Genomic DNA, 25,614 nt, shown 5'->3' on the forward strand with positions numbered 1-25,614 from the left:
AAGTTTTATTGGTCGCAATACTAAGTATGAAAAACTTTTCTGAGCGATGATGGCCCAAGATGTCTTGAATACCAACACTAAGAACTTCTACACCTTATTAAAATATTTGCCCTTATCTTCACATAGATATGTCTATGTTCTGAATTTACACATTATGGTCTTATTGCAGGGAATAGCACCGATGGCTTCTGCATTTTAGAACCGCATCTCCTTCTAGATGTTCTTCTCATTGCTATCGCTTTTTTAAGCAACACAAAGCACTATCTCATGAGTCAAATATACTGATTTTTTGTACATTCCTCATGATCCGGATGTCTGCGAGGTGCTGTCGTGCACTGCACTGAACCACTGTACAACGGACAACTCCAACAACGAATGCTGATATATTTTTCCATGTGATATCTTAGACATCTTGTTGCGATTGCAAGTCAGGAGCGACATTAAGGGGGGACACGGGTCTTAGAAGGCCAAAAATCACGAAAAAATCGGCTTTTTGAAGCTGATATTTTCGGAATCTGTACCTATTTTTGCACCTATCTGAGAAGTTTCTAGCTTTTCGCGTCATTATTTCTGGCACAAAATCAATTTATAACATCCCTGTGAGATGAATGTGAGCGCAAACTGATGCTAAAATTGCGCTTTTTCCACGCCGAACTGTTGCCGTTATACACGAGCTATCGGGTTCATCTTGGTCTCGTTTGGAAGGGTCGTTCTTCATCTTCAATTTCCCGCCACCGCTGGCTCGCCTTGCTCATTGGTTCTTTAGCAAAAACGTGTCATCGAGAAACACTAGCGCGCGATTCAATTGGCTGCTTGGGGCACGTGACAAAACCTAGGCATCCGATTGGCCAAGGGGCGCTTTTGGCGTCTGCTTCACCATCGTGATGCGCGCTGACATGCGCCATTTTGTCATAGTGCTACTGACTGCCTGCGGCAGTAAAAAAGTTCTGCGCTACAGTAATTTCTGAAGCGAGTGTGGCAGTCGTTCGTTCGCTGTGAACTTCAGAAAGAGCCCCGCTATGGCTCAGGACAACGAGGATAACGAACTCCACGCGGTCATCGGCAGTCGCCGAGCCACCGATGTAGGCCTAACTCACGTACGAGCCCGTTGGTTGCCGACAATGTTACTGAGAACGGCTGTGTTTTGCAGCCTCATAAGTTAGAAGATGGCAAGTAAAAAACAAGCGAAGCTACAAGAGATATCAATCTTTGTAGTGACGGAACGGAAGCGCAGTCTTATCGCTAAACGCGCGGATGCCGTGGTTCCTCCCGCCTGACGAAAGGACCTTGAACTGCGCGACGTGTCGTGAGAGTGGAGTACGCCACACGTCGACGAACAACAGAAAGTCAATCTGTTCGCGGTGAAAATGCTCGCCACCCCCGCAATAGAGGCTACTGGCAACTGGTAGACTGCTTTTAACGACGTGTTCACAACGTTGTCGCGATCTCCGCTCGAAAATGCGGCAGTCTTACGTGAAAAGGAAACTAGCACCTCGGCACTCGCGTAGCCTCGAAATTGATGAGTGAGGGAGCAACTTTGGTTCGCGACATTTACGGGTGACTTATTCTGGACAAGCCGGAAAACATCGCCGTGTTATTCGACGTATCGCAGATGACGCAGGCACATTTGTCGTACGTCGCCGTCAGTAAAGTTACCGAACTGATAAATGGCCTCGCGGCAGACGAGCACACGGCGACAACTTGCTACAGAACTAGAAGAAACTACACGCTCGTGCAAACAATCAGTCCTATTACATTCCCGGTGCATATTAACTGACTAAAAGTATGTGTGCCATGTCATTTTTTACCTCGGAACGGCAAAATAAATTTTTAACAGCATTATTCTTGAAGCACAGATTTTGACCACTTTCTTTTGCTTGTTCGGTAAAAGTGGACCTAGGACAGCTAGAACTGTAATTGTTTTCGTACAATTTAGCTAAATGTGCACAGAAAACAATGCTGGAAGCCTATTTTTAATGGGCAGCTTCATTTTTTTATTTTCATATAAAAATTTCTGTATTTGGTTACATGCAATGAACTGTGCTGTAATGGAATGCAATGAACTGCACTGTAATTCGAGAAGTACTCGTTCAATTTTCAATCAGCTTGCAGCGTTGCACTCCTTAGGCTTTCTAGCATTCATTATATGTCAATGGCCATGTAACTCTAACTACATACATTTTTACAGTTCAAAATGTTAGAATTCTATGTTTTCTTCATTTTCTCAAAATGGCAATTTTGTACACCCTGCATGAAAATTACTGCAATATATCGGAAACTATTACAGATAGCAGAATATGTTTTTTTTTTTTTTTGCAGCATGAAGCTATATGTTTGGAGCACATAACATAGGAAGCACATTTTGATTTATCTTCATGCACGTTTTTTAAACTAGTCTTTTGTGTGACTACACAATGGCCACATTCAGAGTTGTGAAGTTTTGTGTAAAGTAAGAAATAATGCCCCAATCAAAAAAGTGCTTCCTATGTTGTATGTCTTATGCTTTTTACTGTCAGTCTCTATGTCATTTATAAATTTTTGACTGGTGGTTATTTTTACATTGTGGTAAGAACAATAGAAATTGTTATCTAGATTATTCAATTAACTAATGAAACTACACAAAAAATCACTATATCTTTAGAATCAGGAAAACAAACTAAGTAAGCATGCCAACTTTTGTCACATTTGGTTCTTAAAATTAATGAGAGAGCCCTAAGACCCATGTCTCCCCTTAATTGGAGCTGTCACTGACTAAAGTTTTAATTATCTTTCTCCCTCAAACTAGGGATCTCTTATGACTGGTGTAGTTTTTCATGTGGTTCTCCTCACTGCTATGTTGGAACGTTCCACACTTACTGCCAAGCATCCTGATGCAGCATTTTTTTATGTCGAGGATTCACTACTGTCAGCATTGATGCCAACTCTGCCTTTATGATCTTTGTAAATGGCTTGAAGCATGGAATGCACAGCAAGGGCTTGAGTAACAGTGCATAATGTTTTGCACCTCTGCAATGCTCTGCATTCAAGCATATGCAGTGTGTTGTAGTAAGCATACCTAAAGCAGAAAGAGGCCGTTGTCATGGGGACAATAATTATTTGTTGATTTTACAACTCTCGTTACAGTGCCGCCCGCTATCTCTTGTTACAGTACTAGCGTAAAGCCACCTAATACAGTTGATAAGACACTCTGATGTAATACACAAATGGGTATAAGATAAACCACTGGTGCCCACATTCATATAGTGGTTGAAAAGAAAATGCATATGTGGTACCCTGCTTATAAGAGACACCTCATACAAAGGACCAGAATTTCTTCTTCGGTGCATGCCTCTTACAAAGGGGTTTAACTAGAAGTTTAATGGCAGGCCTCAAGAGCTATTTCATATGCAGCTATAGTGATTTAGGCTGTTGAGAGGAGATGCTACTCGAAAAATGGTTTCTTTAGTCTATTGCCTAGAGAAATGAAACATTTGCTGATTACACAGGTTTTTAGGCTGATTTCAAAAATGTGTTCAATTTATGGTAGGTTGCATAGTTTTTGTTTTGTACCACGACAATGTGTAAAATACATGTATAGCCCTTTTTGCACACTCTTCTTCTGCCACTGAACTCTTGTGTTTATGAACCATGCATAACTCGTACTGCTCTGCAGTAACTGCAGAATGCAAATAACTAATGAGAAAAAGTGTATAAAAATTTTAATGAACAAGAAAAATAGTAATGTGAGAAGTCTTAAAATGCTCAGCCTATACTAATTGCGTACTTCAGGTTCATAATAATTATATAAGGGATAACATATTTAATGGTTGCACTGTTTTCATGGTAAGAAACATGTGGAAAAAATTTTATTGCCATCTTATCAGAAGCACCAAAAACATGATGTCTAATCTCGAGAAGTTGCCTACGATTGCATCTTGACAAAAATGCATATACAGTCGTACCCCTTTATAAGAGACATCAGTGTGCCTACCGTAAAATAAGAGTTGATAAGAAGATGCACACGAGGTACCATGCTTCTAAGAGACATCTCATATAAAATACAAGCATCGCTGCCCAGAGCACGTTATAAAGGGGTACAACTGTCTAATGTAGAAATAAAATGTCATCTATGTGGCAAAGATGTGCTTTTTGAAATGATTTTTTTTTTTCAATCATGAGTCCTTGAAAGCCACTGTTATTTTGAGCACGTGGCTTTGGTGAACTCTTCACGCGAAATGTAATGGCAAGCAGCCAGGTGACCATTTCCAGGTCACTTCAGGTAATGAACTCTTCTTAGTTTTTAAGTAACCAATTTGTGCTTTTTAAAATATATTTTAACTTAGTACAAGTTAAAGTATTATCCTTTTTTCTTTGTTGTTGCGTCTCTCATAATCATATGGTGGTTTTGGCACGTTAAACCCCACATATCAATCAATTTGTTGTTGTTGTTGTGGTCAAGAAAGTAGAGAAAAGAAACTTGTGCAAGCAAGTAAAAAATGTAATTGTAAGAAACATGTTTTTTGAGTAGCATGTCTGAGTAGTAACATGTTTGAGTAGCAGATAAAGGGGTACTGACAGAAAACTTGACAGTCGAGATAGCCTTTCCAATCGATTCTGGGGAACAGGCGTATATCATCTGCAAAGTAATAACAGTGAATATAGCTTTTAAGGTATTTTAAATTAATTTTGATGTTTGATGTGTGAGTGATCGACTTCATCGTGCTATTGACACCCTTAAAGGGGACCTCACCTGACCACGCTATAGCAAGTTATGACGACATCATAGCCGCCATTTTTCTTACGTAGCGTTTCCTCCAGCAGACTATTACTCGGCAGCTGCTCGCGAGTCCGTGGCAGTGGCACACGAGTTGACAAGTTGAAAGTTTCGTGTTTGATGTTATTGCTGTCCAGTTTCCTCTTCTAAAAATCTTCTTGATGTGAACCGTGCAGAAGTGCGTCACAGTTATGTGTGCTGACATGGTCGAGCATTGCACCTGCTAGGTGGTAATATTTGCACCTGGTGGCTTGCTGTTTGTGAAACCCAAACTAACACTGATCAGTAATAATGAGACTGTAAATAATTATCCACCATGCACTGTAGAAAACGATGTGTTCTGTTATGATTAACAGGCCGCCAGAAACACATTGCAGCAATAAAAAAAAAATTTAAGGCCGAAATTTTTTTGTCAGTACTTCTTAAGAGCAGTAGGAAAGCATGTACCCTTTTTACAATTTCGATATCACTGTGGAGTCTCAAAAATCTGACTTTTTCAATAATTTCTTGTTTATTGGTGAATGTATAATCAAAACGTGATCATTCAGCTTCAAAGGCATTGTGCGTACCTTAAGCTATCAGTGCTCTGTATGTGCTTGGATTTATTTCTTTATTTTATTTTTTGTGTGATAACTTATTATCCACATTTGCTGAGGATGTTGCTCATAATGGTAGTAAAATGTTGTGAGAAAGTTTCCAAGAAGTTATTAAGGAGAAGTTGAAGAGGATGAAGAGCATGTGCACCATTTGCTAGGTTCTTTACTCAGGCAGTGCGAATGGCAGTGCAAGCAGGCTAGTCAATGGCTAGCCTGCTTTCTCTGCTGTTTGCTAGGCTCTTGGTTCGGATCAATTTGAACAATAAAGAAACCCAGGTGGTTGAAATTTTTAGAGCTCTTCACTACGGCGTCTCATAACCATATGGTGGTTTTGGGACGTTAAACCCCACATATCAATCATATCAGTCAATGTATCAATCAGCACAGTCACAATTTCAGGTTCAAACTACGGACCAAGATAATTTTTCTATGAACCAGAAAGCTTTTCGTTGAGAAAAACTCTAGATTTTCCAGTAGCTTTGTGCCACAAACGAATAGATGCCAATTTTCTCTCTCATGGCCCTTCTAGCACTTTTTGGTATTCTACAGAACTGATTTACCAGATAACTAATGCTATGTTGTATCATGATTTTTTTAGTTTTCTTGTTTTCTACTTCATAAAACGCGCCTTGTGCTGGCAACAGTGGTTGAAAAACAAATATAACCATGCTTAACAGGGTCAATGCAGCACTTTCGCTATAGTTCACTATATTTTTACTTGGCGCTGTGCTAAGTTTCTTGACTGTTGCATCAGGTCGTGTTCCTACGTTGAAGGCGTAAGGTCTACGGACTGCCTCATTATCATCAACATAGAGGATTTCACTGGCAAAACAGCAGAAATAGTTGTGCTGTGTGTTCAAACATTGAGCCTTTTTGGCAAACCGGATGAGATTTATTTCAACTCAGCGAGCCCGAGGTTGATAAAGGCAACTGCTCATGTATAGCGGGCCTCTTCGAAAGGTGCAAGCACTTGTGAAATGTGTTGCTGCAGTGCCACAGGTACGGTCCCAGCAGTTTTCAAGGTAACTCTGCGCTGGGACTCGTGTTGCCGATTGCATGTATCTTATTGAGTTCCGTTATCCCGTCATAAGCTGAACACGCATGCTGTTCACTTTATTACAGAACGGAGCTATGCCTGGGTCAGTGTATCTTGAGATAAATCAAATCATTGTTTTAATTGTAACAGGAGTGTCTCTCTCTTTTCGTTTGCCAATCCATGTTATTAGGTTTTTAATAAATAAGGTTGTGTGCTCCCGAACACTCGCTTGTTCGCGTTGACAGTATTATATTATAAAGCAGATATATGCATTCACTCTACTTATGCATGAACATTATATATACATGCACAATATGTACATGCGAACTTACAGGGTGGTTGAACCCCACCCTGCCCACAAAAGATACGACCGTGGTGACAGTATTAATAAATATAAAAACTCAGAACTAATCAGTGTAAATTAATTTTTAGTTAACTCATTTAGGTACTAGAAATTAGCAATCGGTTATTCAGTGGATTGGTGATAATTGCATCACTCAGAAACAAGCCTATTCCAACGAGTTGCACTGCACTGTTTCGAAAAGGAACCAAATGATGCACCCGTGAGTCAAACGATCCAAAAGCTGGAGCAATCTCTGTTTGCAGTTCCTCTTAAACTTATTGCAAGCTGACTAACCTAAACTGTTAGAGCGCCATGTTTAATGAGAACGCAGTACCGTCTGTAGACACTGCAGAGCATTCTCAGGCATAAACACCATACGTTTCTCCATAATCAATATATTTCATGTTTTACTACTCCATGCGGAAGAAATGTACATCAGTGACAGACGGAGCGAGAAATTTTTTTTGGTGGCGAACACCCATGCTTTATGTATATTTGCGCATGCATTTGTGCATGTGAAATATACACACGCGAAATCAAATATTTTAGGGGGAAAGACTACAGCAGCTTAATTTGAGAATAGGTAGTACTATGACTTTCGCAAAAAACAAGCATATGTGAAAAATGCATTCTCACACATTACGCAACAAATCTTCTGACGCGCTTGCTTATATAAATGAAACTTTACTACTCGCTTAGAGATGTCTATGAATATTGATAAGAATGCACACACGCTAAGCAATGGTGTACACATCAAGGAGAATGAAGTCGTCGTGAATGAATTGATCCGAACAAACCACCATAGCGTCCGTGAACCTCTATTCAATGCATAGGTTTCTTATCCATGCTGTTCTCCATGGCGTGTCATCTGCGTTTTTCGGGAAGTGATAGAACGATACTTTGCCATCTTCCCACCGCGATGCCACGCGTTGCGGCAATTAGCGATAGTCTTTGGACACCGCTTTTTTTATTTTTAGGGCTCACACGTACAGCACAGGAAAAATAAAGGAATCATGCGTCCGCTTCTCAACACGCGCAGTGTGGTGGCATATTTCCTTTCAAGGTTGATCCTGTTAGCGCCCAGCCCAGGCGCGGCCGCTAGGTTGTGAGCGCTCATTTGGAATTGTGAATAGCCGAATAGTAGTAATCTTTTGAAATTAGGCATGAATAGCCAAATGGACTTTGTTACATCTTTATAATTCATTATGTACATTTTGATTGCAGCAAGGTGGAGCTGTACTTGCACCTGCAACGATGAAGTTAATAGTAGTTTTCTTTTGTTTCAGCAGCATGTTGAGTGTAGTGTATGGCTTAGCATGTGCTTTTCTGTGTGGCTTGTTGTTGCAGTACTTCAAGAGGCATGACCCAAGCTCATCAGATGAGATGGAGATGATGGAAAATTTATTTGGTGCCCTCTGTTCAAGTCTTATGTGTTCACCTAACAGGGAGCACTTTCTCAAGGGTGAAGGCTTGCAGCTGATGAACTTAATGCTCAGGTGAGCTCTTATCAGCGCTGCGTTCTTGTGCATGAAAATAAGTAAGAATATTTGTTACAATTGTTCATGCCTAATGTTGTTAAACTAACCGTGTAGGGTGTGTATGTCAGGTGTCCTTGCATAGAAGGCACACTACTAGATCTGTGTCCAAGTGTAAGTATGCAACAAAAATTTTGCCTCCTTGTGCAGACTGCATCTCATCCTCTTTAGCATGTTCCTTTGCAGGTTAAGGCAAAAAAGCATATTTCAATCTTAAACACCTCGCTATTTTTCAACACCTCGCTACTTTTCAAACACCTCGCTACTTTTCAAATTAAACACCTCGCTACTTTTATTGTCAATGTTCCATTTGATGGAAACTTGCATATGATTGTATTTTTCCTAGCAGGAAGCAGAAACGCAACATTTCTGCTTTCTACTGAGGAAAATACAAGGCGTGCTTTCAAGAGTATTGTAAAGCTCTAGGCACAGCGAAGAAGAAATATTATTTGCAGGACTTGCCCTCACTTATCAAAAATAATCCAGAAAAAATTCTTCCAAATAATCTCTCCTTACAATAAATCTTTTGATCGCGTTACATTACATGCTGCTAAACAAACTCCTCTTTCTGATGAATCTTTCGCGATAGCCTTCAATGCATATTTGGCCTCAGTTTTTACAAAAGATTGTTCCAATGTGCCATTTGTCTCTGATCAGCCCTTTCCTTTCATGACTACCATCACCGTCACTGCAGCAGGTATCGGGAACCTCATCACGAAACTTAAAAGTCTCTACTTCATCAGGCATTGATAACATTAACGTATATACTGAAGAACACCTTTGATATTTCCAATCACTTCCTGTGCCGTATCTTTAACCAGTCTCGGTCACGCGGTGAGTTGCCTAAAGACTACTATCGGCAAGGTAGTCTCCGTAATAAAGTCTGGTGACAGGCACTTGCCCCATAATTATCGACCCATTTCACTAATACTCATATCCTGCAAACGGCTTGAACATGTTATAGCTTTTCATATCTATGGTCACCTTGAATCGAATAACTTTTTTCCTAATCAACATGGCTTCAGGAAAGGCTACTCATGTGACACTCGGTTGTTCCAATTCACCATTGACCTTCACTTTAATAGGAACAGTAACGATCATACCGATTGCCTGTTTCTTGATTTCATCAAAGCTTTTGATACTTTCCCTCATTGTTGTTTAATATCTAAATTGTCTTCTCTCTGTATTGATTTATTAAAGGGACACTAAAGGCAACTATTAAGTCGACCTTGATTGCTGAAATAGCAGTCCAGAAACCTCGTAGTGTTACTTTTGTGCCAAGGAAGGGCCTATTTTGAAATAAAATCACGTTTTAGTAATCCGCATCAAGTTAGCGCACTTAAAATTACCCGCCTCAAGAAGCGGACCGGCTGGACTGACTCACGACACTGTTGCCGAGCACAGCATTGCCCGGCTTTACTGCGCTAGTAGTAGCAGACAAAAAGCAGTGGAGCCACAGCAGCAACAACGGCCTTTGATCAATTTCCCGCCATTGGCTTCGAGATTGCAGACGCTTTTGTTTCAACTGCGCCCCGCTAGATGGCACCACCTGTTCCGTGTAACCACGGAAAAATTGAATTTTCGAACCACTCGCGTCATTCCTCATAGTAACGTCCGGCGGGTCTTTTTTCTATGAATCAAACAGAAATGAACTAGTAGCATTTTATTGCGTCTCTTGATGCACAGAAGTTCCTATATTTAGTGCAGCTAGATTGATTACTAGTGATTAATTGTAGGTGGTCTGACTGATGTCATCGGGATCATTTTGAGAATGTCATACTGCGACTTATACGTTCTTGTGCATTTACCTTAATTTCTCGGTAAGTAGAGCACTGTTGTTGATAATGTTGTCATTTTAGATGTTGTCACATATTGAGCTTTCACTCTGAAGCAAATTGTTATTTGACTTTAGTTTCCTTTTAACACTGTCTTGGATACGCAACTTCGTGTCATCCCATCAGCAATTTACGATGGTTAACGATACTTCATCTAGCATTTGCGATGTCAGGTCTGGTGTTCCCTAGGGCAATGTACTGGGTTCATTACTCCTTTAATATATATTAACGACTTGCCCGCTACCCTTTCATCCTTAGTTAGGTTGTTCGCAGATGATTGCGTCATCTACCGCAATATTCATTCTGTTGACGATCATTTCGCTCTCCAAAATGACCTTAATCTAACGTACAGGCGGTGCGAAGCTTGGCAGATGTCCTTTACGCCTCTAAATGCAAGTTAATCTAGTTCACTAGAAAGCGTACGATCTCATTCTTTCTCTATACTACATGTATTGATAATACTGTGTTTTCAGCCACACTATTATTCAAATATTTCGGTGTTCACCTTTTATCAGACTTATCATGGACTATGCGCATAGCAGCTATCTCTTCAAAAGCCTCCCAGTCTCTCGGCTATCTGCGCAGAAACTTACGCAACACTCCTCCTAACATATGTGCATTATTATGTCTAACTTATGTTTGTCCACAATCGAAGTATGCATCATCCACATGGTCACTGCATCAAGATTACCTTACCTAGTTCGTGCGTTAAAAGCCGTCCAGAGTAGGGCAGGGAGATTTGTAACTGGTAGCTACAACTATCATTCAAGTATAAACTTAATTAAACAGGACCTTGCATTCATGTCACTGGATAAATGCCGTGTCATTGCCCTTTTATGTTTATTTCATAGGTACATCTACAGTAACGACTGCCACTGTTTGCCGCTTCATGTCTCTCTGCGCACATCTCGACACATTCACAACACACGTAGTTTCATGTGCATTCATGGTCACACACTGGCATTTAACTCATCATCATTACCTCGAGCCATAACAGATTGAAACGGCTTTCTAGATCACATCACATCTCTAATTGTGGATCCTTTCGTGATAACCAGATTTTTTTGCGTTTTACTATTGTATAACTTTGTTGCACCTTGCTGTTTATTATTTGTTTGTTTTTTGCTTGTTTACTTGCTCTTTTTTTACTTTTGTCTATATTTTCTTGCAGTGTACATATTGATGCCCCCATTACTCAATGCCCTTTGGTGGGCCTGTAAGGCATTTTGAATAAATAAATAAATAAGTGTTAATCACATTGAAATTAGTCCGTGTATCTCCTGTTTTCCCCAGTTATGCTTGCATATTGTGCATGAATGTTCATGCAGTATGAGCTGAGAGACCTTTCGCATGTTGCACTGAGTACATGCACATCAAAACTTTCGCACATTTGTGTGTACATTTGTGCTGTAATCTTTAATAACTTCTGAACCACCTAAATATGTGCAAGTACTGTCAACTGTTTGTGCATACCACTCCATTCGAATCTCATGCAATAACGTTTGTAGTCAACTCTTTGTGCAGTTTTGGTTAGTTTTAGAATGTGCATACTCACATTAACAGTTGGCTTCATTTCTAAATGATGAACTCCAGCTGTATCAGCTCCACAGAGATTTACTATTGATAATTAATTAGAGTAATTGATGCTAAAATAAAGGCTTCTCAAAGTTATTGGTATATAGTGACAAGTACTTCTGTTTTTCAATGTAGATATCTATTATTATTTGCTGCTTGTCGTGCTCAATGAAGCGCAAACCTGAGTTTTGAAGAAGCATGGTTCTTACACTGGACTTACAAGGGTGGTCTGATAAGTACTTAGCTTTCAAAAGAAAAACGAAAATCTTGGTGTTGTGTCGATTTATTTCTAATCATAGTCCCCTTTCAACTGTAGTCGCGAAGTAGGCTTCTGTGGCAACGATAACTTCTTCATTAAACTCAAATTTTTGTCCGGGGAGTGACTTTTTCAAGTTAGGAAATAAAAAGAAATAACTGGAGGCCAAATCTGGACAATATGCTTGATGGAGCATCACTTCGTAGCCCAGTTCGTTCGACCAACTTGACCGCGGCGACGGCGCAGGTGTGAGCTGGCTTGTTGCCATGGTGGAAGAGCACCTTCCTTCACCAAGTGTGGCAGTTTTTTTTTTTTGATTGTTTGTTTTTTGTGATTCGGCGTCGAGTCAATTCAGTAATTCGGTGTAGTAGGGTCCTGTCATCGTTTTGCCCTTTTCAAGGTAGTCAATGAAAATCAAAGCTTGAGAATCCCAGAAAATTGTGACTGTCACCTCTCCGGCCGATGCAACTGTCTTCGCCTTCTTCGGAGCAGGTTCCCCAGGTGCAGTATGGTCTCTGGTATGTACCAGTGGATCTATGCTTCGTCGACAGTCACAAAATGATGCAGGAACTTCTTCGAATCACGCTTAAACAGCTTCAAACACTGCTCTGAATTGGTGTCATGGCTGGTCTTTACGAAGTCAGCAAACATGGCACCCATTGCGCAGACAGCTTTCTCATACCCAAAATTTCATGCAGGATATGACCCACGTGATCTTTTACAGTTACAGTAAAAGCTGTTACGAGATCACAATGCAGGTTACGTGTGGTGCTGTAGTTGTCCATTGCCACTGGTGTTCATTACCACTATCGCACGAAAACAAAACAAAAACTCAAGTAAATAAAAAAACACCAAAAATACACTAGGGATCGAACGCGGGTTCGCTGTATGCCAGCTCAGTATTCTACCACATAGCTACGCTGGTACTTGGGACTTGTTCGCAAACTTGCTTTAGGCAGGCTTGATGTTGGGAATGGACTCTCGTTATTATGAGTAATCAAGTGTTTCAAAACAGCAAGGGAACAACCAGGCGTAACACGATGCGAATAGCATAAAGTCCAATGCTCTGACCCATTACAAAAGCTTGTTCTTGATCTCCTATTAACTGTGGTGCATACCCACTCAGCCCTAATTGCTCATTGTCATCAGCCACTGCATGAACAATTGGCACAAAATTCCTTGCATGTGTTTAGCGGATACCACGCGTCTCAGAAAAATGACGAAAGATAGCATAGTGAATGCCAGCCTAGTACCCAGAAATTATGGTTAATAATGGCGTAGTGTGTACCTAGCAAGTGTGCTTGTAGCCGTTATACCCAAAGAGTGTTTAGAAAAGGCTCTGAAAGGCCGCTCTTATTAGCTTTCGCTGTGACTGTGCTGCGCCTTCCACGCAGGCCTGGTGTTTTTTAGATGCCTACTGTCTCAGCTATATCACGCACCTTCAGTAATGGTGCATTCAGACGACGGACCGAATCCGGATTTGTCGTGGACGCGGACAGCTAATCCGCGGATGGTCCGCCTGCAGGCGCATCCACACGACGGACGGTGTCCTAGGGGAAAACAGCCGGATTACCCTCGACAGCAGATTCGGCGCTCACCTGCGCCCGCTGGCAGCAGACCGGTTTGAGAGTATTCAACATGGATGCCCGCAAGAAGTGAAGCTTGGCTGCGATGTCTGTCGTGTTGTGACAAATTAACGAGTAGTGTTATTCTTTCAGGAGAAAAGGGAGTTGCTAGCAGGATATTCTTTCAACTACATTATTCCCCACTTGTAGAACTTCTAAACGTGTCTCCCGCCTTTTTTTAGAAGCGGCACGTCGCCGGTTGCAAAAGTTAGAATATTTCACCACCATGACGTCTAAGAATCTCGCGTGTTAAGCGACGGCGGCGACATTTCCCGAACCACCAAAAGTGATTTCTGCATATTTAATCACCTGAGAACAAAGTCCCCGGAACCTAAGTAAACAATGCTCAAGCGTAGATGATGCCGACCAGTCATGCAGCTGTCCGCGAGCCATGGAGGACATGCCGCGAGCAGACGAAAAGTGTACTGGTTGCCACCGACCCCAAGCTATTCCGCTGAAGTACCGGCTCTCCCCCGCCAGAATCCCGATGTGAGAAACAGGTTGGGTTCATCCGTCCGCGAGCCGCGCGGACGAGTCGCGGACGAGGGGAATCGCTGATGTGAGGTCACGTGACGCGCCGTCCGTCCCGCCACATCGGGATTCGATCCGTCGTCTGAATGCACCATAAGCAGTCTGCCAGTATGAGATTGTGGATTTTTGCCACGTTATCGGCCGTGGTAGCTGTTTGCGGGGCCCCTGGGCGAGGCTCATCGAAAAACCGACTTGCGACCACGCTTAAACTCCTTGAACCAATTTTTGACTGTTGCCATTGAAGGAGAAGACTCACTGTAGACAGCATCCAGTTACTCTTTAATTTCGTTGTGCGATTTTCCTTCCAAAAACCACAATCGAGTCACGGACCGATATTGCTATCTTTCCATTGTTTATTGGACACACGAAAATTGTCTGCTTTCTCAGGTGGCCAAAACAAAACCACGAGCCCGATTCGTCTGGACCTTTGCGTGTGTCCCTCTAAGAGAGCATACTCAACGTCAGTATATCTCTCATGCGATAGCATTGCGCTCTCACAGTGAGGCTAAGTACTTATCAGACCACTCTCGTAGGTGTCAACACACCCATCTGGCTTGTCTTCCTGATTGTATGGACAGGTTCATAAATCTCTTGATAAAATACCTCAAAGAATCCAATGGTGGAACAATTGGTACATGTCTGGATATATACGAAGTCCCACTATGTCGTTTATGTGTCTTCCCTTGGTTTTTTTTTTTTTTTGCACTGTGCATACTTAGTATATATAAAAACTGCCTGAGTCTGATTTCGAGGGAAACGGGGTAAAGAAAGATTAATCAATTCAAGTCATGCAACAGACCCACATCATGATGGCCATCACAAGTCATGTAGCTAGCTGAAGTTGTGTTTAAATCCAAGCCATTTGAATGCACAGTTTATATAAGCATATCATATGTTTCACAACATGGATGAAAAAATAAACTGCGAGAGCATGATGTCATGCAGGCTGCCCTAGTAAATGAAGGCTTCATGAAATCTCATTGACAGCTCAATGGAACAAGTCTGAGATGCAGTACATTGGCCAAGAATGTTTGCGCATCTACATGAGCTACTGTAGCTTTGCCTGCACTGAACCTACGCTTCGATCTAAGTGTCGCAAGTTGAGCTGATTTTGTGTGTAGTGTGATGCTCTCTCTGCAGTTCTCCTTCCTCCATGTTGTGCATGCAGGCTAGTAGTCCTGATAGCTAAGTGGCACCACGGGAAGCATACATGGCTTGATTTGTTTATCATGCACCGCTTTCATACCGAGCCATCGTAGCTCTCGCGTGATACCTGCCACTGCGTTGCGCAGTGTTAATCACGGGAAGTGCTGGTTACACTTGTGTTAGTGGCCTCCAAGAGCTTCACCTGATTTTATTATACTTTTGCGAACATGAAATCAGCCACTGGCTCGGTCATTCCCTTCAACCACATTGGGTGTCAAGAAGAGAGAAAGCTATTTTTAGCTGCCTGTGAAAAAAAGTTGCAAATTCTTTGTTGCATATTGCCACGAGGAATTGTTAAGGCGCAGTACAACGCAGACGTTGTTAAAAGAGGAACGCTGACGGCATCGCTACGACTCATGAAGCCCGCCGGAAGGCACGAGCCGGCCCAGCCTGTGCACGAGCTGCTACCGAGCAGCGGAAAAGAAGAGAAGAAGAGGACGACGAGCGTTCGCTGCTTTCTCCCAGCTACTGTGTAGTTCTTTTGGCTTTGGGCACAAGTTCGCCCTTATTAAACCTTGTAAATAGGACGTCCCGGTTGTGAGGTTGTTATATCCGTTACATTTTCTGGTGGAGGAGCTGGGTACATGATTCCGAGCCCCACGCAAGAGCGAAGTCCAAGCACTGACCAGCCGCAACCAGTGGAGCTTACACCGGTGCACCAACGAGTCAGCCGCCGTATCCGAGGAGAGTTGCCAGAATTTGGGCCACTCCCTTCTGTATCAAGGGCATCGGTGACGGAGACAAGCGCCGCCACCACCATGACGAGCCAAGTTACGCCGGCACAACTCATCGTAAGCCAACCGGTCATCCCAAAGGTGTTTCATGGTGACCCATACGAGGACGCCGAAGACTGGTTAGAGCATTTCGAGAGAGTGGGAAATCTAAATCAGTGGAACGAGGAAGGCAAGCTGCGTAACGTCTACATTGCGTTGGAAGACTCTGCACGAGTGTGGTACGAAAACCACGAGGCATCTCTGACGTCGTGGCAAGAGTTTCGGCGGCAGCTACTGAGTACGTTCGCCAACAGTGATCGCCGGGAAAAGGCGGAAGCAGCTCTCCGCACACGGATTCAACGAACGAACGAAACTGTCGCGATGTACATCGAAGACATGTCCCGCCTTTTCAAGCGAGCTGATCCTGGCATGACGGAAGACAAGAAAGTGCGCCACCTCATGCACGGGGTAAAGCAAGAATTGTTCGCGGGACTCATCCGCAATCCGCCCCGTACTGTTGCTGAGTTTCGGTCGGAAGCAACAACCATCGAAACGACGCTTCAGCAGAGAGCCCGACAGTACAACCGCGACGTAGCCGGTGCATCCGCAGGAGTCTACTCAGCAGGCGTCGTGGATAATCTTGACACATTGCGCGAGCTCGTCCGGTCTGTTGTCAGGGAAGAATTAAGGAAACTGCAGTCACCTGATGTCACCCCCGAGCTGTCTCTTGCTGAAGTTGTCCGAGACGAAATTCGACAGGCCATGCGGGAGCCGCGGAGTGATGTGCCGGCGACACGACGGGCGGTAACGTACTCCGAGGTGCTCAGGCGACCTACTCTGCACTGTTCGCCGATCGAGACACCAAGTACTTATGTGCAGACAATGCGCAGCCCGCCTGAAATCGTAGAGGCAACACGCACTCCACCTCGTGCGAGAGAGATGATGCCACGGAAGAGCGATGTGTGGCGAGATGCCACACGTAGGCCCTTGTGTTTCCACTGTGGAGAGGCTGGCCACCTGTACCGATTCTGCCGATATCGTCAAGCTGGTCTTAGGGGATTCGCCATCAATGCACCGTGTCCGCGAAACGGCGAAAGACCTTCCGAGATTGAAGAATACCTATGCTCACGTCGGGAATTTGACCCGCCTCGTCGTCATCAACCACGCTCACCATCCCCTATGCGCTACCGCTCGTCTAGCCCACGTCCCTTCCCAAGCACGTCTAGGCAGCGTTCGCCTAGCCCAAATCCGGGAAACTGAAGAGGGCGACCTGTGGAGGCGAGGCCGCTGGCGACTTGGGATGTGAAGATCCTCCACTGCGGTACGAGCCTGATAACGACGACTGTTTCCAGGTAAAGGAGTGCAGTACAGAGAAAATTACTTCAGACTTGCCGTTGGTGATTGACGGACTAGAGCTCAATGCTTTGATCGATACTGGTGCGGATTATTCTGTGATAAGTTACGAATTAGCGAAGCGACTCAAGAAAGTTCTGACCGAATGGGGTGGACCTCAAGTACGTACTGCAGGTGGTCACCTCATAACCCCTTCCGGCCGATGTACCGCAAGGGTCATGATACGGGGCTTCACTTACGTCGGTGACTTTGTCGTCCTGCCTGTGTGCTCGAGGGAAGTGATACTGGGAATGGATTTCCTACAAGCTAATGGTGCGATTATCAATTTACAGAGGTCGAGCGTGTCCTTTTCGACGGAGCAAGCTTTAAAGGTAGCACGATCAGATGAACGATGTACCACTCCACTGCGCGTCGTCGACGATGATGTGACTGTACCGCCACGGAGCAGTATAATGGTTCTCGTGCATAATGATGCATTCAGCGACTACGAGGGTGTGGCGGAGAGCAACGTGGATGTTTTCTTGAAAAGAGGCGTTTGTGTGGCACGAGGGATTATCCAGCTGCGAAACGGGTGCACAGACATCCTCTTGACGAATTTCGGTAACGAATTCCAGCACATCGCAAAAGGGACGGCAATAGCGTTTCTTCATGAGTTCTGTGAAGTGACAGAAATATGCAGTCTTGAAACGACGTCACCGAATGTGAAACTTCCATCTGATGCCTGCGACACAATATACGTAAATCCTAATCTTTCAGAGATTCAACGTCAACAGCTATACGACCTCGTGCGGGAATTTGGCAGCTGTTTCTCCAACAGTTCAAAGGTACGGCGCACGAGCATTACAAAACACAGGATCATAACGGACGAGACAACCAGGCCGGTATGCCAGCACCCGTATCGTGTTTCCCCTAAGGAAAGGGAAGTCATCAAGAAGCAGGTACGAGAAATGCTTGAAGATGATGTTATCCAGCCTTCTAACAGCCCGTGGTCATCTCCCGTGGTGCTTGTCAAGAAGAAGGATAACACGCTACGGTTTTGTGTCGACTACAGGAAACTGAATGCTGTGACTAAACGGGATGTATATCCCCTTCCACGCATCGACGACACGTTAGATCGACTTCGGTGTGCCAAGTTCTTCTCATCACTAGATCTGAAAAGTGGATACTGGCAGATCGAGGTTGATGAACGTGATCGCGAAAAGACTGCTTTTGTTACCCCGGACGGACTTTACGAATTTAAGGCTCTCCCGTTTGGTCTCTGTTGTGCGCCGGCAACGTTCCAACGCATGATGGACACTGTGCTTTCCGGATTGAAGTGGCAGTGTTGCCTAGTGTACCTAGACGACGTGGTCATCTTCGCGGCTACATTTGAGGAGCACATCAAGCGCCTTCGGTCAGTGTTAGAGGCAATCCGTTCGGCAGATTTGACAATCAAGCCAGAGAAGTGCCGATTAGCTTTCGAAGAGCTTCGTTTTCTTGGGCATGTCGTCAGCGCCCAAGGTGTTCGCCCTGATCCTGATAAGACGGCCGCCGTCGCAAGGTTTCCGGTGCCAACAGACAAAAAGTCAGTACGGAGATTTCTAGGTCTATGTGCGTACTATAGACGATTTGTGAGAAATTTTTCAAAGATCGCAGAACCCTTAACGAGACTTACGAGAGAAGATGTGCCTTTCCAGTGGCAAAACGAGCAACAAAGCGCCTTCAACGAATTGAGAAAGAGGTTAGAAAACCCCCCGATTCTTTCTCACTTTGATGAGACAGCCGACACGGAAATACACACAGATGCCAGTAACATCGGCCTTGGATGCGTTCTAATACAGTGGCAGAAAGGTGAAGAAAAAGTGATAGCTTATGCCAGTCGGACTCTAACAAAAGCAGAGACAAACTATTCGGCCACGGAAAAAGAATGCCTTGCCGTCGTCTGGGCCATCAGTAAATTTCGGCCGTACCTATATGGTAGACCATTCAAGGCAGTCAGCGATCACCATGCGCTTTGCTGGCTGGCGAACATAAAGGAACCATCTGGACGACTAGCAAGGTGGAGCCTCAGACTGCAAGAATACGATATAACCGTCGTATACCGATCTGGCAAAAAACATACCGATGCCGACTGTTTGTCACGGGCTCCTACAGACACACCACTATCAGAAGAAGACGACTTTCCGTTCGTAGGAATTGTCGAGACCACTCAAATAGCCGAACTCCAACGTACAGACAAAGAATTACTCCCGCTTATCGAACACCTGCAAGGAATTGACGTACAAGTACCCCGTATATTTTCTCGAAGCCTCGCATTGTTCTGCCTCCGAGGAAACGTTCTCTACAAGAGAAACTTCAAGCCCAACCGCGAAAAGTTCCTGCTTGTCGTTCCAGCAACTATGCGACAAGAAATACTTCGAGCGTGTCACGATGAGCCCACATCTGGACATTTGGGTGTGACGCGAACGCTTGCAAGGATCAGTCTCCATTATTATTGGCCCAAGCTACTAGCTTCAGTGCAACACTACGTCAAAACATGCCGCGAGTGCCAAAGACGAAAAACACCACGTTCTAAACCAGCGGGCCTTCTACAACCTATAGATCCACCGAAAGCGCCTTTCCGCCAAGTTGGAATGGACCTCCTTGGACCCTTCCCGACATCTTTACTCGGCAAGAAATGGATCGTTGTGGCCACTGATTATTTAACTAGATACGCCGAAACAGACTCTTTGGAACGAGGAACGGCAGCAGAAGTGGCCCAATTCTTCGTACACAAAATAGTCCTGCGACATGGCGCTCCAACGGTTGTAATCACCGATCGCGGAACGGCTTTCACGGCGCAACTTTTGAAGTGCCTGCTCAACATGACTCACACTGTTCATAGGAAAACCACTGCATATCATCCTCAATGCAATGGCCTGACCGAACGCCTTAACAGAACTTTAGCGGACATGATATCCATGTATGTGGATGTCGAGCACAAAAAGTGGGACGAAATTTTACCATACGTCACTTTCGCCTACAATACGGCTGTGCAAGAGACCACCAAAATCACCCCATTTGAACTAGTTTACGGTCGTGCTGTTACCACAACACTGGATGCTATGTTACCAATAGACCAAGATGACTACCCCCCCGATCTTGACGACTTTCTACAAAGAGCGGAAGAAGCCCGCCAGTTAGCAAGATACCGAATACGCCACCAACACCGCATCGATGCCGACCGCTACAACCGAGGAAGACTTGACACGCGATATGACGTTGGCGACAAAGTGTGGATATGGACTCCAGTACGACGACGAGGCCTCTCCGAAAAACTCATTTCACGGTATTTTGGCCCCTACGAGATCGTACAGCGACACAATGACCTCGTCTACGAAGTCAAGCCTGCAGGCCACCTGCATTCGAGGCGACGCAATCCCACGGAGCGTGTACACATTGTACGGATGAAACCGTACTACGACCGATTCCAAACCTAGCCACCCCAATACCTTGACGTACTGCAACCTCATTTTTACAAACTTGCACACACAAAAAAAAAAAAAAAAACAGCCTCATCGCAAGCATCGGGGCGATGCCGCTTGAGAGGGGGGATAATGCCACGAGGAATTGTTAAGGCGCAGTACAACGCAGACGTTGTTAAAAGAGGAACGCTGACGGCATCGCTACGACTCATGAAGCCCGCCGGAAGGCACGAGCCGGCCCAGCCTGTGCACGAGCTGCTACCGAGCAGCGGAAAAGAAGAGAAGAAGAGGACGACGAGCGTTCGCTGCTTTCTCCCAGCTACTGTGTAGTTCTTTTGGCTTTGGGCACAAGTTCGCCCTTATTAAACCTTGTAAATAGGACGTCCCGGTTGTGAGGTTGTTATATCCGTTACAATATAATGCTATACAGTAGACCCTCAGTAAACATAAATCTGTTTAATGAAACTGCTGCTTAAATGGAACAAGTTCTTCTGACAAGATTGGTTTCATTCTTGCATTCTGGACCCCCAGACATCTCTTTGTAAATGCAGGTCCTGTTAAATGGAACATATTTTAGTGGTCCCTTCAGGTTCCATTTAATGAAAGTTTTCCGTATCTGGCTCACATGTTCATTAAAGCCTCGACTACTGATCAGCAGTGTTTTCTGAGCCTGTCCAAAAAATGCTGCAGAGCCTCTTTGATTTGACCACTTGAGATTAAGGCAAATATCGTAGGCTAGGTCTATCGCAGGCTCCACCTGGAGAAATAAATAAATAAGTCGGAAAAAAAAATTCATGGTACAAAAACTATAAATGAAATCAATGTTTTCAAGCTATTCACTACACAGTGCAAAGAGCCCAGCAACTTCACAACTACCAAGATAATGAGACCTTTATACTTGTTTGTCATCAACACTAAATGGGCACAGTAGGGCGTGCGGAACCCAAGGGGAAGGTTGTTGTGCTACAGTAAAGCTGTATATTTCTTTTGTGTGACACTTACATCAGCCCCTGTCTCTGGTTACTCATTTTATCTTCTTTCCTTTCTTTTTCTCTTTTTAGAGAAAAGAAGATGTCACGTAGTGGTGCACTAAAGGTTTTAGACTTTGCCACATGTAATGTGGAAGGCACTGACAACTGCAACAAGTTTGTTGATATTTTGGGCCTTCGGACAATATTCCCACTATTTATGCAGACCCCTAGAAAGTATAAGAAAAAGGGAGCATCTCCTGAAGAACATGAAGGTGAAATGACTGATTACTATATATTTCTAGTATTAGACCCTACAGTGGTGTGAAAGCTTGAATTAGTGCTCAGTTACTTATTAGAGGGAGATAAATGTCTAGCTCACTGAAATGGGCAAATTTAGTGTCACGTTCGCAGAGCCCACTTTGCCTTGCATTACTATATCATTACTGTGCGGCATGGTGCTAAATGACAAAAACAACGCACGTTGCGATTGATCACAGCGATCATCTCTCAAGCCTCTAGTTTTATCATGATTCACAGCATTTTGTTTCTTGTAAACAAGTACTGTTTCCTGTTTTGCTTTTGTTTTTTCACACGAAATTAAATATCTATGTTTTTAAAAGAGCATTGGCATAAAAGATAAAAATAGGTAATCGGGGAATGGAGTGAGCCTATTCTCCTTTAGCCAGCATGGCCATGGCAGCCGCTTAGCTCTCCACCTGGCTAAGCATGTGGGCATATCCTGGCTTGCAGGTATGTAGACTGGTCGAAGATAGCTGGTTATTTTGTGTCTTTAAAAGCATGTTAACGTATTAAGTAATCCAATTTTTACTCCAATATAAATGGGCAGTAAAACTATGTATTTGCCTTTGTGTAGTTGTTTAATACATTCTTGTTGATATTGTTACGCGTAACTTATTTATTAAACTATGTGCGGTGCACAAAGCTCGGTAAACAAGATGGCGCCAGTTCGTCAACAACAAGCAACAACTGTCGTCGTCCTTCTCTTTTATACAGCGGCTGTTTTGTATTATAACTCCCCGGCGGTAGAAGCACCGTCTCGGTGCTTGAGCTACTCGCATGCATTGGAAGGAGGGCGATACTGCTGGAGTCGAGCTATGCGCACAATGTCCCTCGAAGCTGACGATGATGACGTTGGATCGGCTGGAACGATCTCATATGTAACGTCAGTCACCTGATGAACGACGCAGTACGGTCCAGTGTAGCGTGACAGCAGTTCTTCAGAAAGACCTGCACGCCGAGTGGGGGACCAGAGAAGGACAAGGGAACCCGGTGAAAAATGTACGTTCCGATGATGGGAATCGTAGAGCTGTCTTTGGTGCTCTTTTGAGGCCCGTAGACGGCTGTGGGCGAGTTGGCGTGCGTGGTCGGCTCGCGCGATCGCTTCGCCGTCATATTCAGTGACCAAGGGCGGCAAGGTGTCAAAGAGTAGGGCGGGTTCTCGGCCGTATAGGAGATAGTATTGCGAATCGCTGGCAGTGTCGTGACGCGACGAATTATATGCGAACGTCACAAATGGCAAATGGACGTCCAAGTCCTGGTAGTCGGCCGCTACGTATTTAGAAAGCATGTCAGTTATAGTCCTGTTGAGACGCTTCGTAAGACCATTCATTTGCGGATGGTATGAAGTGGCATACTTGTGCTTGGCAGAGCAAGAGCGCAGGATTTCGTCAACGACAGCTGACAGAAAAGTTCAGCCCCGGTCAGTGAGGAGTAGGTGAGGAGCTCCGTGTACTAAAATATCGTATATCAGAAAGTCCGCCACATCGGTTGCGCAGCTCGTTCGAAGTGCTCGTGTGATAGCGTACTGTGTCGCATAGTCAGTGGCGACAGCAATCCATTTGTTGCCTGAGCTGGAGATTGGGAATGGGCCAAGTAGGTCGAGGCCAACATGAAAAAAAAGTTCAGTGGGAATGTCGATCGGCTGAAGGAATCCAGCTGGCAGAGAAGATGGCTTTTTACAGCGCTGGCAGGGCTCACAAGCGGCCATGTAGCGCCGAACAGAACGGGCAAGACCAGGCCAAACGAAATGACAACGTACAGTGTCATATGTGTGAGAAACGCCCAAGTGGCCAGCCAAAGGAGCGTCATGAAGTCGGTTGAGGACAGTCGCACGAAGATGTGCTGGTATGACGGGGGGGAGTAAGTCATGGCCATATGGATCGAAGTGACGGCGATAAAGGATCTCATCTTTGAACAGGAACATTTGTAGAGATGCGTCGTGAGGCATTAATTCAAGCTTTTCAATGATGGCTCGCAAAGAAGCATCCCGGCGTTGTTCGTGGCCAAGGTTGAGTAGCTGCGTCACGGACAGAAAGTCTGGAAAGGTGTCAGTATGGGCGGCTTCTTCCACAGGGTAGCGAGATAAACAATCCGCATCTTGATGCAACCGCCCTGTTTTGTACATTACAGTGAATGTGTATTCTTGTAAACGTAGGGCCCAACGAGCGAGGCGTCCTGTGGGATCCTTGAGTGAGCCCAGCCAGCAAAGCGCGTAGTGATTGGTGACTACTCGGAATGGACGCCCGTATAAGTATGAGCGAAACTTGGCAACTGCCCACACAAGAGAGAGGCACTCATGCTTCATGATTACATAGTTGCTCTCTGCGGTAGATAGCAGTCGGCTTGCATATGCTATAACACGGTCATGTCCGTGTTGGCGCTGCAATAGCATTGCTCCTATGCCGTGCCCACTAGCGTCAGTGCGAACCTCGGTTGAAGCTGATGAATCAAAATGAGCTAAAATCACTGGTGTTGTAAAGACGGTCATCAGCTGGGAAAAAGATGAGGCTTGATCAGCGCCCCAGGAAAATGGGGCATTCTTCTTCAGGAGGTTTGTCAGCGAGTGTGCAATGATTGCGAAGTCCTTAACAAAGCGTCAGAAATAGGAGCACAATCCCACAAAACTGCTAACATCCTTTTTAGGACTTTGGAATAGGAAAGTCTGTGAGGGAGCGAATTTTCTCGGGATCTGGGCGGACTCCTGCGGCATCGACGAGGTGGACAAGTACGGTTATTTGACGATAAGCGAAGTGGCATTTCGAAAAGTTCAATTGAAGTCCGGCTCGACGAAATACTTCCACAGATATACGATCGAGATGGGAGTCGAATGTGGGCGAGAAAATAACATCGTCTAAATAACATAAGCAGGTTGACCATTTGAACCCTTGGAGCAATGAGTCAATCATTCTTGCGACCGTGGCCGGCGCATTACAGGGACTGAACGGCATAACTTTGAAATGATAAAAACCATCAAGAGTGACGAATGCGGTTTTCTCACAGTCCATCTCATCAACAGCAATCTGCCAATAGCCAAGTCGAAGGTCGATTGTGGAAAAATACGTAGCATCGTAAAGGCAGTTTAAGGCATCATCGATTCTAGACAACAGGTAAATATCTTTCTTCATAATTTTGCTGGGATGCCAATAATCTACACAAAAGCACCACATTCCATCCTTCTTTCTGATCAGGACGACAGGAGAAGCCCAGGGGCTACACGAGGGCTCAATTATGTCTTTTGCAAGCATCCTTTTGACTTCCTGTTGTATGACTGTACGCTCGGACGCGGAAACACGGTATGGGTGTCGGTGAATCGGACTTGCATCACCAGTATTGATGCGATGAGTAACAACACTAGTCCGGCTTAAGGTCGTGCTGGCGAAGTCGAAAATGTCACGATAGGACTCCAGGATGTGATGGAGAGCTTCCGCTTGATCAGTAGTGAGGTCTGATGGTACCATGCGGTCAACGTCGATGCCCGATAAACGTGATATAGTTGGATCACGGTCTGAGCTGCAGCAATTATCCACTTCGAAAGGCTCAACC

At 44.5% G+C, this 25,614-nt stretch overlaps 1 protein-coding gene across 1 annotated transcript in view; it reads left to right on the forward strand.

Annotated features, from left to right (window-relative positions):
• LOC119185943 (beta-catenin-like protein 1) overlaps nucleotides 1–25,614 on the forward strand; it is an 80,098-nt gene that overhangs the window by 37,036 nt on the left and 17,448 nt on the right. Inside the window, exons 11-12 of the mRNA XM_075877951.1 lie at nucleotides 8,076–8,224; nucleotides 21,862–22,043. Of these exons, the coding sequence (XP_075734066.1) occupies nucleotides 8,076–8,224; nucleotides 21,862–22,043 (331 nt within the window). The remainder of the gene's footprint in view (nucleotides 1–8,075; nucleotides 8,225–21,861; nucleotides 22,044–25,614) is intronic.

The sequence above is a fragment of the Rhipicephalus microplus genome, chromosome X (genome assembly GCF_043290135.1).
Source record: "Rhipicephalus microplus isolate Deutch F79 chromosome X, USDA_Rmic, whole genome shotgun sequence".
Classification (NCBI taxonomy): Eukaryota; Metazoa; Arthropoda; class Arachnida; order Ixodida; family Ixodidae; genus Rhipicephalus; species Rhipicephalus microplus.